The sequence below is a fragment of the Elephas maximus genome, chromosome 3, assembly GCF_024166365.1.
Source record: "Elephas maximus indicus isolate mEleMax1 chromosome 3, mEleMax1 primary haplotype, whole genome shotgun sequence".
Taxonomy (NCBI): domain Eukaryota; kingdom Metazoa; phylum Chordata; class Mammalia; order Proboscidea; family Elephantidae; genus Elephas; species Elephas maximus.
In genome coordinates, this window is record NC_064821.1 from 28,012,789 (window position 1) to 28,027,566 (window position 14,778).

The following is a 14,778-nucleotide window of genomic DNA, read 5'->3' on the forward strand; positions in this document are numbered from 1 at the left end:
AGAAAAAAGTCTGTAGTATAGCTAATAGTATTGTACTGATGTTTATTTCTTAGATTTGATAATTTTTCTATGGCAGGTTTTCTCAACCTTGGCATTATTGACATTTTGGGCTGGATAATTCTTGTATGTAGGGGTGCTGTGTAGTGTAGGATGTTTAGCCAGCATCTTTGGCCTCTGTTAGGGATTGAATTGTATCCCCCTAAAATGTGTGTCAACTTGGCTAGGCCATGACTCCCTGTATTGTGTGGTGGTTCACCATTTTGTCATCTGATGTGATTACCCTTTGTGTTGTAAATCCTAATCTCTATGATGTTAATGAGACAGGATTAGAGACAGTTATCTTAATGAGGCAGGAGGCAATCTACAGGATTAGGTTGTACTTTGAATCTCTTTTGAGATATAAAAGAATCAAGAAGAGAGGAGAGGGACCTCATACCACCAAGAAAGAAGTGCCAGGAGCAGAGTGCTTCCTTTGGACCCAGGTTCCCTGCACTGAGAATCTCCTAGATCAGGGGAAGATTGATGACAAAGACCTTCCCCCAGAACTGAGAGAGAAAGCCTTTCCCTGGAGCTGCTGCCCTGAATTTGGACTTCTAGACTCCTAGACTGTGAGGGAATAAATTTCTCTTTGTTAAAGCCATCCACTTGTATTTCTGTTACAGCAGCACTAGATAACTAAAACAACCTCTACCCACTAGATGCCAGTAGTATCCCCGCCCTCCACCCCCCCCATCTGTGACAACAAAAATGTCTGAAGACATTGCCAGCTGTCCCCTGGGGGGCAAAAGTGCCCTGGTTGAATACTATTTTATTGTTATGTAAGATGCTAACAGAAGGGAAAGCTGGGTGAAGAGTATTTGGGAACTCTAGTACTGGGTTTGGTTTTGGTGGTATGACTTGCTTTTTTCACCCAGCATCATTTAAACGTCACGTCAAACTGATGAACCAAACCCATTGCCATCAAGTCGATTCCAACTCATAGAGACCCTATAGGTCAGAGTAGAACTGCCCCATAGGGTTTCCAAGGAGTGCCTGGTGGATTTGAACTACTGACCTTTTGGTTAGCAGCTGTAGCACTTAACCACTGTGCCACCAGGGTTTCCATCAATCTGATGAGGTATGTATTATTTCTCATCCCCCTTTTGTAGATGGGGAAGCTGAAGTGCAGAAGCTAAGTAATTTGCTCAAGGTCATAGCAAGTGGCTAAGTGGAGTTTTGAGTCCAAGCAGTGTGGCTCCAGGGTGTGCTTTTAACCTTCTATCATATCCTGCCTCTAATTTGTTCTGGACTTGATTCCCTATGCGTTCATGTCACTGTGCAACATTTTTTAAATGGTCATTATAGGGTACACGCTACAGATAACTGTCATTGAACTCTTCTCTTAATGTCTGACTTCTGTATCTCTCTCCCGCCTGCAATTCCCCAGAGCTGAGTCTCCAACCACCTACTCAATGCCCCACGGGCACCGCAGACTCGATTTTAAACTGACTCAAACTGAGCTCATCATCCTTCCCTCTCCGCCCTACCCACGCCTTCCCCCCCCCCGCAAAGTGTTCCCACCTGAGTGGCAATGCCAGCACCCATCAGCCACCCAGGACGAGGGAAGATTGAGATTGACAGAGAATGTGATGTAAGTAGGTCCCAAAGGAGATGTAAGGTGTTTGGGTCAGTAGCATAGGGAAGTGTTAGCCTTGCACAGAATAAAAGGGGGACGGGTTAGCTTTGGACATCTGGAGGAAACAGGTGGGACGAGGGAGGATGGAGAAGCCAAATTTAGGCTTCTGGATTCTTAGCCACTCCTCACCAAGGTAACTGGGTTGCTATGGCAACAGGACAGTCAGCACCGCAACTCCCAAGTACCTCGTCGGCTGCCGTTATCCCCATACTAGCCAGACACTTCCGCTTGGGTAGAAATCAAGGGATTGCCAGCCTTCAGGAATGGTTTACGAAGGCGGGAATAGCCACTGCGGTAGCCAATCAGTAAGCTCTTTCCTGCCCGAGCGGGCTGTGCGGCGAAGGACGCAAAGGAGTGGTCGGGACTTCTTTGGAGCTCGCCTAAGGGCGTTGAGAAGGGCCGGCTTGAGTCCCTTCCCTGCCACTTAGGGGCCGAGGGGGCGGGGCCCAGATAAGATGTGGGAGGAGCCGCCCACCCTCGCTTCTGTCCAATAAGAAGCCAGGAAGGGAGTCCCGACGGTTGGGGTATCCAGTGAGCGTCGCCCCAAGGTCCGGGTGCGGGGGCGCACCGAGCCAATCGGCGGTGGCGGCGGGCGGGCGCGGGAGACCTAGGCGGTGCGGCGGAGGCGGAGCGGGCGCTGCGGCAGGAGCGAAGATGGCGGACGAAGAGAAGCTGCCGCCCGGCTGGGAGAAGCGCATGAGCCGCAGCTCAGGTGCCTCAGGGGCTGGGGCTGGGGTAGGATCGCGCGGGCCCATGGAAGCAGGGATCGAGCTTGCCCTTCGGGCGCGGCGCCGCCGCTTCTTTCCTGTGGGGTTTTGGCTTCTCTGCGTCGATCCCGGGGAACGGCCCGGGCACATTCGGTGGCTGCTGTGGGCCTCAGGAGTGGGGAAGCTGAGGCACGGCGGCGCCAGGGAGGCTTAGCGCGCTGAGGGGTGGGTGAGGGGCCGGTGAGCTCACACACTTCCCGGGCGATGGCCCTGTCCCTGCCCACCCGGCCGACACGCCCGGGCCTAATTCGGCTGAAGTCCCGTGGGTGGACATCTTTACATCCCTCCGGGCCCGGAGGCATCACAGGGGCGACACCCCAACCCCATCCACAGGATGTGGCCCCAGCGTGTTTCCCGACCCAGAAGCCATAACCCCTGGCGTCCACATCTAATGCTGAGTCTGCAATGTCCCCCGTTATCCTGCTTGAGGCTGGCCCCTGTGCCCTGGGCTGAATTTAAAGGTTATCGCCAATAGTAGGCCACGTTTATCTCTGCTCCAGGCATTGTGCCAAGCATTTTAAGCGTGTTCTCTCCAAATCGCCACAACTGTGGGAGGGAGGTAGTTGTTACCTCCATTTTGTAGGTGAAGAAACTGAGGCCAGAACTTAAGGAACTCGCCTGAGGTCATTCAGTTCAGGGAGCGTAGACTGGGCTCCAGAGCTGCCTGCCCACAGCCACTTCACTGCAAGCTCTGGAGGAGCAAGCCCACTTCCTGGTTGTGTTTGGGGAGTCACTGCATTGCCTCAAAGTCTCTAGTAACCTCAGTAATAATTCCTGTTTACTTGGAGTGTTTGGAAACCCTAGTGGCATGTGGTTAAGAGCTATGGCTGCTAACCAAAAGGTCTGCAGCTCGAATCCACAATGCGCTCCTTGGAAACCCTGTAGGGCAGTTCTACTTGTGCTATAGAGTTGCTATGAGTCAGAATCAACTCGATGGCAATGGGTTTGGTTCTGTTAGAGAGCTTACCATGTGTCTGGCACTCTGGTGAGCACTTCGTGTGCATCATCAACTCTCCACATTAATCCCATGAGATTTGATGTCCTTATTCTCTCACCCCCACTTTTCAGATGAGAAAGCAGAGATTCGGGGAGGTAGAGCCCATTGCCACGATTTTAGAGTTTAAGTCAGTGGCTCAACTGGATTTGCCCTCAGAGCCCATGCCATTGCCCACCCTGTTCCTGCCCTGGCCTTTGACTGGCACCTACAGCATAAACCTCATGCTCCGCCCACCTCTGGGCCCTCATTCATGCCATTTCTATTCAGCTGGACCCTGACAGCCTTCCTTGGGGGTGACAGCCGGTCCTTAATGGTGATGGGCCCAAGTGTGTGCATGGAACAGAGTAAACAGTAAGGAAGTGTTACCTGTTACTGCCATTACTAAAGATGGGGAAGGCGAGGCCTCAATTTTGTCATCTATAAAAGGAGATGATAACAGCTATCACACTGTTGATGTGTTCCAGGCGCTGTTTTAAGCCGTTTACAGATGTGAGCTTATTCAGTCTTTACAACAACCATACAGTCAGGTATTGTTATGTCCATTTTACAGGTGAGAAAACTGAGGTCCAGGGAAGGTAGATCATTGGGTAAGTGGCAGGGCTGGATTTGAACCCAGACAGGCGGTCTGCTGAATGAATGCTTTGAATCAGTCTCCTGTCTCCCAGGTTTGCCTTGTTCCGCCACCCTGGGTTATTTTCCTCCTTGAAGTTACCAGCGACTGAAGTTATCTTATTTGCTTGTTTAGTGTCTGTCTGCCCCCACTTAGAATGTTAGCTCCATAAGATAGGTGTTAAAAATGGCATGTTAGGGGCATCTGACCTTCTCTAACTTCGTGAGAGGGAGAGAGAATTGCCATCCACATCAGCCCCACGCTGATTCCTATGAGGGTGGAGGTCAGACATACTGCCTGTTTCCAGTCTTTTTACCAATTCTGACACCAGCTATACCTCCGACAGCACTCTCTGCTACTGTGCTGGGTTTGATAGTCCATTGCAGTGGCTAAACAGAACTCACAGATCATACTCATAGTTATGGGGTGTATTAGAGAAGTAGTTGTTGTTAGGTGCCGTCAAGTCAGTTCTGACTCATAGCAACCCTATGTACAATAGAACAAAACACTGCCTGGTCCAGTACCATCCTCAAAGTCGTTGCTGTTTGAGCCTGTTGGGTGCTCAGGCAAGTGTTAAACAAAGCTCTTTAGCTCTGCTAATAAGTACCCAGAGGCACTCCACTCCTCCAGGAAGGCTCCTGCCCAAAGGTGCTTAGCTCTCTCACTCCGTGGGTCAGCACACCCACTGTAACCGTATTACTCCGTGGGCTGGGAGGCCCACTGCACCATCTTGCACCAGCCTCCTGGTTCTTCTGCTGTTTCTCTGCTGCCACTTCTCGCTAAGTTGTACTTTTATAGCTCTCTATCTTTGTCTGTTGGGTCTAGGAGATTCTCAGCATGCTCTGCTCCCATTTCTTATTTTTGGTGGTAGTGAGGTCCTCCCTTTCCACCTATGGGATGGCTCATTTTAAGCCTAGTGGAATGGCAAAACTGACCAATCCCCTTGTTAGGGTTCCATACATCTTATTTACATGGTCCCACCCAATCATGTGGTGAGAGTTACAAGACCATGGCAAGAAAGGCCATATAAAAGCAATCCATCACGCTACAGCAGGGTTATGTCCTGCCAAGTTGGCTCCAGTGTCCCCGGGCCTGTGGCACATGGTGGGTGCACAGTTTATTTGCTTAATGAAGGCATGTCTGTACCCTGGCCTCTGGTTAGGGCTCCAGGGTGGCATCTGCGAGCACAGCCCTAACTGAATTCCCATCTCTCCTCCCTTCCAGGCCGGGTGTACTACTTCAATCACATCACTAATGCCAGCCAGTGGGAGCGACCCAGTGGCAATAGCAGCGGTGGCAGCAAAAACGGGCAGGGGGAGCCTACCAGAGTCCGCTGCTCGCACCTGCTGGTCAAACACAGCCAGTCACGGCGGCCCTCGTCCTGGAGACAGGAGAAGATCACCCGAACCAAGGAGGAGGCCCTGGAGCTGATCAACGGTGAGCAGGGCTGGGGACAGGGTCTCAGGATGGAGTCCTCACCCTGGGGGGCTAGAGCAAGCCTTATGGAAATCAGAATGGCCCCTCTGCCTCAACTTGTGCCTACCATCAGGCACAGTGTGGACAGACACAGAAGAACATGTGTGTGACATGAATCTTACCCACACAGCCGCCTCTCTTTTTTCTTTTCATCTGGCATTTCCTGGGTGAGCCAAGGTAGGAGCCGAAGACCCAGCCCTAGAGGCTAGCGGACCTGGGCTCAGGTAGTAGCTGGATCCTGCAAACTCCGTGCTTGGGGGACTTGGATCACTTTCCGGAGACTCAGCCTCCTCCTCTGTAAAATGGGATCAGAATATGTCTGTTTCTGAGGGCTTTTGTGAAAATTCAGTGAGATGAGGCAGTGTCAGGCACATAGTAGGGCCTCAGTCCGTGGGAGCTGTTGTTAATAGTAGTATCATTAAGCAGGGTCCTGGGTCACAAATGTAGGTGGGTCTGGAGGGAGGTCAGAAAGGTAGCAAGCCAGTGGAGTTGTGAGTTAAGTCTGACCCAAAGGAGGAGACTCTTCCCTGCTGTGGTCTGTGTTTCTTCCACAGTCTAGAGCAGGGGTCCTCCAAGTTGTTCTTAAAAGGCCAGACGGTCAGTATTTTAGGTTTTGCAGGCCATATGGTCTCTGTCACAACTACTCAGCTCTGCTGTTACAGCGCAAAGGCAGCCGTAGACAATATGTAAACAGATGGGAAGGGCTGTGTTCCAATAAAACTTTATTTACAAAAACAGACAGAATTTGGCCCATGGGCCATAGTTTGTAGAACCCTGGTCTAGAGTCATCCTATATGACTGCCTCTACCTACATGTGGCTATTCCAATTTAAATTAATTAAAGTCAAATAATTCTAAAAATTCAGTTCCTCAGTCTCACTAGCCATCCGCAAGACCAGCATGGAAATAAAATATTTCCATCATTGCAGGAAGTGCTGTTGGACAGTACTGGTCTAGATCTCCTGTCGTTTCATCGTCTGCTCAACCTCACCTTCCAGGGACCCTGGAGCCCTCCTGGTTGCTCCTACCCCACACCATCAGTATCTCACCCACACAGATAGCCTAGGTTCTGGTCTGGCTCTACAGGTCCTGGCTGTGTGACTTCAAGCAAGTTGCTTAACATCTCTGAGCCTCCATCTTTATCACCTGTAAAATTCGTATTATAATAATAGGAACCACCTCACAGGGTAATTTCAAGGACTCTGACCTAATACAATAAAGCATGAATAACAGCATCTGGCGTCTAGTAAGTGTTCTATAATTACTAGCAGTCAGTGTCGTTGTTGTTATTATTAGCATGGCCTGGCAAAGAGTGCAGTCTCGGCCTTTTGGCTGTTGTTTTCCTGTTACTTCATTTGATCCAGTACGTGGCCTATAGGATATTTCTCACATGTGCATACACACACACATTATATGGTATTTAGTGCAGTGTATGGTGCCTGTTGGCTTCATATGCATAAGCATTATAGAGAGGAGCCTGGTTCTTGGATGAAATCTTAAAGGCAGATTAAAGAGCTCAACTTCTGAGCTCTGTGAGGGCAGGGGCCGGATCTATGTCCCCACTGTATTCCCACTGCTCAGCAACTGGCCTAGAGTCAGTTCTCAAAATACTGTTGCACCAACCAATAGGAAGCAGGCGGAATTCCTGGCGGAGGAAACTGCAGAAGTATAGCCCTGGGGCTAGGATGTAGTCAGGGATCTGGGGAAGGCTTTGTAGGGGTTAGACTAGGGGTGGGCCCTGGCCAGGTTGGGGAGGGCCCTGCATGAAGAGAGGAGTTTGGGTCATTTCCTGGAGCGTGATCAGGAGAGGGGCCCAGCGGTACTGTGCCTTCAGGAAGGAGAACTCTGGCTGGAATATGAAACTGGAAGGCCCAGAGCCCAGGCTGGCTAGGTCAGCTGCTGGGCGACGTGCGTTTGGCTGCCTCTGGGTGAGAGGAGGAAGCAGGTGAAGAAAGCCCAAAGGGACTAATGAGATGACCTCAGGGGTCCTCCCAGCTGTGGTGGTCTGTATTCTGAGGCTCCTGGACCTCGTCCGTGTGAGCAGAAGGCCAGGCATGGGCATTTGGAGATTGAGTGCCAGGAGGTACCATCACCAGTAGAGGGGATGCAGCAAGAGGCCCAGCCTGGGAGAGGCTCGTTAACCTGAGGGACCTGAGGAAGATGCAGGGAGGCAGCTGAGGAAAGGGCCTGGGCTGGAGACAGAAACACTTGGGATAATCCCGGTGAGACATGGTGGAAGGCTGGGGCAGCTGGGGACAGACAGGAGGGGACAGAGTGAGTGTGGCTTGAAAGGAAAGCTGTCAGGCTGTGGGACTGCCAGGAAGTGGCAGGTGAGGGTGTCTCCCGCAAGCCTTTGGGCTCTCAGGCCTGACCTTGAGTAGATGCAGACTCAAGAGTGTTAGCAGGAATCGAGGACACGCCCGCCTGTGCTGAGGGCCCAGTGGAGGCCATGACAGTAATTGCCTCTAGAGGCAATGTGACCTAAACTGGGTTGGGGGCCGTGGGAGTGGGGAAGGGAGCGGATTCTAGGAGGCAGAATCAAGAAGACTTGGTGGTAGGTTAGGTGGGCAGGGGTGGAGGTGTTCAGCAGAGGGGGGATGAGGTCAGGTCACCCAGCTGGATTCCGGTGCCCACTGTGTGACCTCAAGCAAGTGTCTTTTTCTCTCAGAGCCTCAGTTGCCATGTCTGTAGAGTGGGGACAGGGTAGCCATGAAGATGCAGGGAGGCACAGAGCAGAATGCTCAGCAGGGCAATGTGCGCAGTGGCTGGCGCTTGCTCTCTACATGGCGGAGCCTTATTACACACCTGGTCATTCAGGACAAGGCGGGATTCGAGGGCAGCCCTAGCTTCTTCCCCTTCACCCAGGAGAAGAGCTCTAGACAGGGGCACAGGAGGCTTGGCAGGCTCAGCACATAGACCCTCCAATGAATGACCTTGGGCTTATGACCTCCCTCTCCTGGCCTCAGCGTTTTGCCTGAGATGGGCCAGGGCAGGCCTCCACTGAGGGCCAGTGTGAGGGTACAGAAAGATACCCCCCTAGCCATGTGCGCACTTGGTAGCCAGTACTCACGGGCGGATGTCAGCGATCTTTGAGCCTCTGGGCCTTGTTTTCTCTTCCGTGGAAGTGGATGTTCCCCCATCCTGGACTTGTTCCAGGTACTCAGGAGATGGTGGTTTGGGCAGTGCCCGCCCAAGCTGACAGCCTGGGCCTGAAGCTCATCATTATCCATTTAGATACGGCTCCCCCTTTGCCCCACGGGGACAGACTGCCCGCAGCGAGAACCAGTGCCTCTACATTTTCTGCTGAGGCTCCTTTCCTGACCACGCTTCCTCCGCAGCTTCTGGGCTGTGGCCAGAGGCTGTCAGGGATCTGAGGACCAGCTGGGTGTCATTGCCAGTGTCCTTGTCTAAGGAGGCCAGGCTGTAGAGAAGCCCTCCCCGACCTGCTCCTCCCTCCCCTCAACCTCCGCCCCCTGGCCCCCACCTTCGCATGTCCCGGGCTTGGGAATCAATGACCTTGTTTGGCCTGGTGTCCCCCGGGTTGGCGGCACCCTCCCAGCCTGCCGGCCTCCAGGGTGGGTCTCTGGTATCCCTGGGCCCCTCCTGCTGGGTCTAGGGCTTCTGGGACCACAGATTTAATCTTGTTGCCTCTTTGCTGACCAGGCCCCTTTACCTGTGATGTCTGGGTGGCTTTGGGCTGGAAGCAGCTGTGTTGATGTGTTGTGCAGGGCAGGGAGTTTGTCCATAAACCTTTGTAGGGTGAGGGACCACCCTGTTTGCTCACCCCTGAAGTCAGCATGGCCTGCCCATTGACAACTAGTGTCTGGGAAGGGCCTGCTGTGCACCAGGCACTATTTCAGGCAGTAACTCGTTGAATTCTCACGATGGCCCTCCATGGTGGGGGGCTATTAACACTCCATTTTACAGGCTAGGCAAGTGAGGCTCTGAGAAGCAAAGTCACCTACCAGGGTCACAGAGCACAGGAGTGGTACAGGTATGATTTGAACCCAGCATTGAAGTCCAGAGTCTGCGGTCATAGCCCCTCAGGCTCCCTCAGCCTGGGAGATACACTGTGGACAGGCTGATTTGTAATCTGCTAGCAAAGACAGGTGCTGCTTTGGAATTTTCCAGAGTAGGCAGAGGCCCCCCGTTCCCATTCTGGGAATCCTTGAGACACTGTCCTGGATCTGCATTGTTCTTGACCAGGTGAGGGTTCGAGGGGTGTTGGTGTAGTCAGGCAAGGCTGGGCATTGCCCTGGAAAAGACTGGGGGTTCGCGGGGGAGATCGCATTTCCTTTCTCTCCTCCTCCTTAGTGTTGGGACTTGAGGGTCATGTAGAAAATGCAGGAGATACTAGGATTTCTGCCTGAAGGCTGACTGGATCCCTCCCAGGCTGGCTTCCTCCTTCCCTGTAGCCTGTTTCTGTCTCATTCATTCATTAATCCCTGAAACATTGGTGAACACCTGTTTTGTGCACACCTCTGGGTGCTGGGTGCTACATTGAACAAAGCTGACTCAGCCCTGCCCTCCTGGTGTGAGGCCAGCGACAGACATACAGATAGTGTGGTGGTTGATGCGGCGTCCACGGGAAGGGCCTTTTTGCAGCTGGGGTCTTAGGGAAGGCTCTGGGTGAGACCAGAGGCCAGCAGGCCAGTGCCAGGCAGGAAGAGGGGCTTAAGCAGGGGCTTTGGGGTGGGACTGGGAGGGACAGAAATGCAGGCGAGGGGTAGAGAGTGAGCTGAGGGGACACACGGGTTTGGTGGTAGAAGTGTGTTTGCTTGCATTTTGGAGGGCAGCCTTTAGGAGAGGAAAGCGAGGAGAAGGCTTTTTTTTTTTTTTTTAAATCGTTTCAGGCTTCCACCAAAGAAGAATGCTTTCTGAGAGAGCCAGCTGGTCAGAGGAAGGGCTGGGTGATTGAACTGTGTGGGGGCAAATGCTTGGTTTTTAGCCTGTCTTGAGGCTGATGTCACTTGCACCCACTCTGTGTGTGACTCTTGGGCAAGCTGCCTAATCTCAGGACCCCTGTACTCACATCCCAGGTGTCTGGAGGATGCCACTTGGTCGTGCGTGTACAGGGCTCAGGGCCAGGCCCGGCTCCACTGGTGTTCCGTTTGTGGAGACAGTCCTGATCCCTGAGCCCGGGCCAGGTATACCCAGGAGTACTGTGTACTCAGGGCTCCCTGGCTGTGTGGGTGAGGCCGAGGGGACCATCAGAAGTCCAGGGAGGGGAGGAGAAGGCAGGGTATCCCAGTGACATCCAGTTCAGGTTGGAGTCACCAGTCGGTGAATCTGGCATAGGGAGACCACCAGCAGCCCAGGGTGTGGTCCAACCAGTGGAGGCATTGCAGGTAGAGCCCACTGCAGTGTGCCATCCACAGTGATAACCAGACTGAGAGAAGTAAGGGACAGCTTCACCGCTGGGACGCACAGTCCACATAGAAGGCAGAATAGTGACAGCAAGTGACGTTTGCCAAGATCTTACTCTGTGCCAAGTACTGTGCTGCTGACAGACATCTGGTAGGCTTATCACAGGGGCCTGCTGGCGAGTGACTGATGGTCAGGCAGAGAAGCAAAACGATGGTCAGACAGGCAGGGGTGATGGGGACATGAGTCAGGTGGGGGTGATGAGTCCTGTGTCCTGGCGACGTGTGGATCAGATACCAGGACAGTATCTGATGGTAGTCAGATGGGAGTGATAGGGAAGCTCTCATGGTCATGCCATTTTGACCACGAGCCCAGGCCAATGGATTGTGGTGACATTTAGGTCACAGGAGTATCAGACCTACGTGTCCGGGTAAAGTTTAGATCAGAGCAGTGTCAGGCTGATGCCTTCAGTCATATGACTGCCAGAGCACCCTCCCCCCAGGTCTCCTAGCACCACTGAGACGAGAGTAAGCGGTGGTGTGTCGTGGTACTCTGACAGGTACCAGGCAGGTGTGTGAGTGATGTTTCCACTGGATGGGTCAAATAGGCAGGTATGTCGAGGCTTTATTCAGGTCATACAGGAACGACACATGGAAATGCCATGGTGATGTGAAGATATCTACAGGCTGGCATGTCATGGTGACCCTTGCATCTGGAGAGAAGTAGCGCGATATGGGTCAGCATCTCAGTGCCCAGCTAGATGTGCCAGGTGGGTGTGCGGCCCCCTGGACAGGCCAGAGAATGCTCTGAGGACTGCCATGCCAGCAGCAGGCCTGTTGCGGAAGCTGTGAGGGGCCCTGCCCTCTGTGGGGCTCCTCCCTCGGCCCTTGGTGGCTACAGCACTGGGCCAGAAGCCCTGGAGCTCCCCTCAGTGGCTGCACCTGTAAGTACAAGATAGAGACTGGCAGGGACAACAACAGTCCTTTGTGTACCAGAGCTGAGGGAGGGGGCACTTAGGGAGGGAATGACAGGCCCTAGCTCCCAGAACCCCTGCCCACCTCAGGGGCTGCTGGACTCAGGAGAGTGGCTGGCAGCTCCCCATCAACACTCACACACAAATACACACTCCTCACACAAGATGCTCGGAATGCCGTCTCACGCCCTCTGCTGGGGGAGCCCTTTTCCTCACAGTCATCCTTTATCTCCTGTCAGCCCTTGCCTCCCTTCCCCTCCAGGGAGAATCCTTCCCTAAAGGGGAGATGGTTTGGGCTGGACAGAGGGCGACTCCGGTGCTTGGCCAACCCATCCTCTGTTGGGGATTTGGGAGAAAAGCTGTGCCTGGCTGCCTGCAGGGCAAAGTCAATGAGAATGAAGTGTTTCTTCCAGAGCATCGCCTGGGCCACCTCACAATCTCCTCACGACGCCTCAGTGTACACCCAGGTGTTCCGGTCACTTTCAACAGATGGGACAAGTGAGGCCCACAGGCAGAGGATTCAGCTGGTCCTGTGGCCGAGCTGGGCTTTAGCCCTGGCCTCCTGCCTTTTTTCTAGATCCCTCGAGAAAACTTACCCTTGACTACCCTTGAGGGCACTGGGTCCCAGCCCTCTGCCAAGGGTCCAGCCTCTCTCTTCCATTTCTCCCGTGTCTTGTCGTGCTCTCCTTCTCCCAGCCAGGCTTGGTGGATTCTCTCTCAATGTATGTGTGTGTTGGGGAGTGGGAGGAGGTCATCTTACATTTGCACATGCACACGCATGCATGAGTGTGTTAGAGAAATAAAGGGGTGGGAGTTTTGAGGCTTCGTGGCTGTCGAGGTCAAACACAGGATGGTGGCGTGTGTGGATGAATGGCAGGTACGCATTATGGGTGTGTGCCTGGCAAGGGCGCCTTTTCATGGACGTGTGTAACTCCAGGTGTGATGTGTGTTTGTGCACACGTGTGCAGGGAGAAGGTGTGGATGTGTGTTAGCATGTGTTTGGGAAGACCGTGCGTGTGTGCGTGCATGCGTGTGGGTGCTGTGTTTCGGGAGCTTTAGGAGCAGGTGTGAGTGTGTGTGCACACGTGCACGCAGACGCATATACAGCTGGGCCTGGGGTGGAGGTGCACAGCTCATCTTTGAAAGTGCTGCCCTTCCCTCTGGCACCCTCCAGCCCATCGGCACCCTGCCCCACCTGGGCCCTGACATGTTCTCCTACGTCTGCAGGCTACATCCAGAAGATCAAGTCAGGAGAGGAGGACTTTGAATCTCTGGCCTCCCAGTTCAGCGACTGCAGCTCGGCCAAGGCCAGGGGAGACCTGGGTGCCTTCAGCAGAGGTGTGCAAGGAATGGGTACCACCACCCCTTGGGAGACCCCAACCACCCTCTGCCCACCAGTGGGGCCCTCCATGGGGGTAGAGGCTGGGGAGAGGGAGGCTCCTAGGAGGGCTGGCCACAGTGATAGAGGTCTTCTGGGTCCACCAGGTGGCAGCAGTCCCTTCTTGCAGGCTTCAGAGACTGCCCTGCTGGGGTGGGGGGGGGGTGGTCCACACTGGGGCCACTGGGGAAAGGGGTGCAGAGCCTTCTCCCTGGGGTCATTCTGTCCTGGGGGTGTTTTTCTGTGTCTGCACAGATGGCCCCATTACGGGCCCATCAAGCCAGCTCTGGTCATTTGCCTCTCCTGTTGGGGCTATGAGGCTGGGGCCCTGAGAGCCCCAGGGCATATCTCCCAAGATCCCCCTCCCCCTGACCTCTCAGGTGGAGCACCCAGGCATGAGGGGTGGAAGGGCCAGATCAGAGCCCTGAGCATAGGCCTATCTGGCTGGGACAGGGGACGGGGGTGCAGAAGTACCAGGCCTCCTCCTGTTCTTCCCTCCATCCCAGGGGCCTATGGCGCATCCAGGCAGACGCCCAGGACTGGGTACAGGGCCCTCAAGGGGGAGCCAGCCAGGGGCCAGGGGCCACTGTTGAGGAGGCAGGCGTGACAGATGATTGGCAGGGGCTGAGAGCCTGGCTGGGGAGATGAGTTCAGCGCCAAAATGCGTCTTTCAACGAGGCAGCGGCAGCTGCAGTGGCAGCTCTGCCTGCCATCCCTCATGCTGTCCAAGGCTTCCCAGGGCCTCCTTAATGGCCCTGCCGCCCCTGGCTGGGCCACAGCTCAGCACCATGACAGGGTCATAAACCGAGTGACAGATGAGTCTGAGGCTCAGCACCTGCGGGAGCCCCATCTGCTCCCCCTGCCTGCCGTGGCCATGGCCTGGCCTACTGGCCTGGGCTTGGCCCCCACCCACCGTCTCTCACGGTTCCCCCAGGCCAGATGCAGAAGCCATTCGAAGACGCCTCCTTTGCGCTGCGGACAGGGGAGATGAGCGGGCCCGTGTTCACGGATTCCGGCATCCATATCATCCTACGCACCGAGTGAGGCTGAGGGCAGCCTGGGCCTGGCCCACAGGGTGCTCGCCCACCCGGCTCTCCCTCCCTGCTCAAGTCACATAGTATTTATTGTTCCCAAAATGGCTTGGAGGGGATTTTCAAGACCAGGGGCTCTGGGGCCCCTGTCCGCCCCCTGTTGGGGCGGTCCCTGCTAGACTCCCCTCCCCCTGCATCTTAAGGAATTGACTTCAGAAGGGCCATAGGAGGGTGGGGTAGGGGAGGGGTACTCCCAGACTTAGGGGCAGGCAATGATCTGTCCCAAAGGGGAGGTCTAGTCAGCTGGACTGCCCCTGGCGCCCCCTCCCCCCAGGTCCAGGAGGGGGCAGGAGGGCCTGGAGTGGTTGTTTCTAGTTATGCCATGTTCTTTTATTCAGTTGCAAGAAGCAAACGCTTGACTTGGGGGCTCAGAGTGGCCCGGCCATGGGGCCTTTTCTGAGGGACAGTGCAGCACCCCCCCAACCCTATATTAAACCTTGGAACCACT

The 14,778-nt window shown here is 54.4% G+C and overlaps 1 protein-coding gene across 1 annotated transcript; it reads left to right on the forward strand.

The window, feature by feature from the left end:
- The first annotated feature begins 2,287 nt into the window (after window positions 1-2,287).
- Window positions 2,288-14,778, forward strand: PIN1 (peptidylprolyl cis/trans isomerase, NIMA-interacting 1). Its single transcript, XM_049876809.1, has 4 exons — window positions 2,288-2,387; window positions 5,274-5,486; window positions 13,089-13,199; window positions 14,174-14,778. The coding sequence occupies exons 1-4, from the start codon at window positions 2,330-2,332 to the stop codon at window positions 14,281-14,283; spliced, it is 492 nt and encodes a 163-aa protein (XP_049732766.1). The 5' UTR covers window positions 2,288-2,329; the 3' UTR covers window positions 14,284-14,778.

Bases quoted from the DNA above. Each gene is read 5' to 3' on its own strand.
- PIN1 (XM_049876809.1), top strand. From the start codon at position 2,330: ATGGCGGACGAAGAGAAGCTGCCGCCCGGCTGGGAGAAGCGCATGAGC. The intron at 2,388-5,273 runs GTGCCTCAGGGG...CCTCCCTTCCAG, and splicing joins GCGCATGAGCCGCAGCTCAG to GCCGGGTGTACTACTTCAAT. The intron at 5,487-13,088 runs GTGAGCAGGGCT...CTACGTCTGCAG, and splicing joins GGCCCTGGAGCTGATCAACG to GCTACATCCAGAAGATCAAG.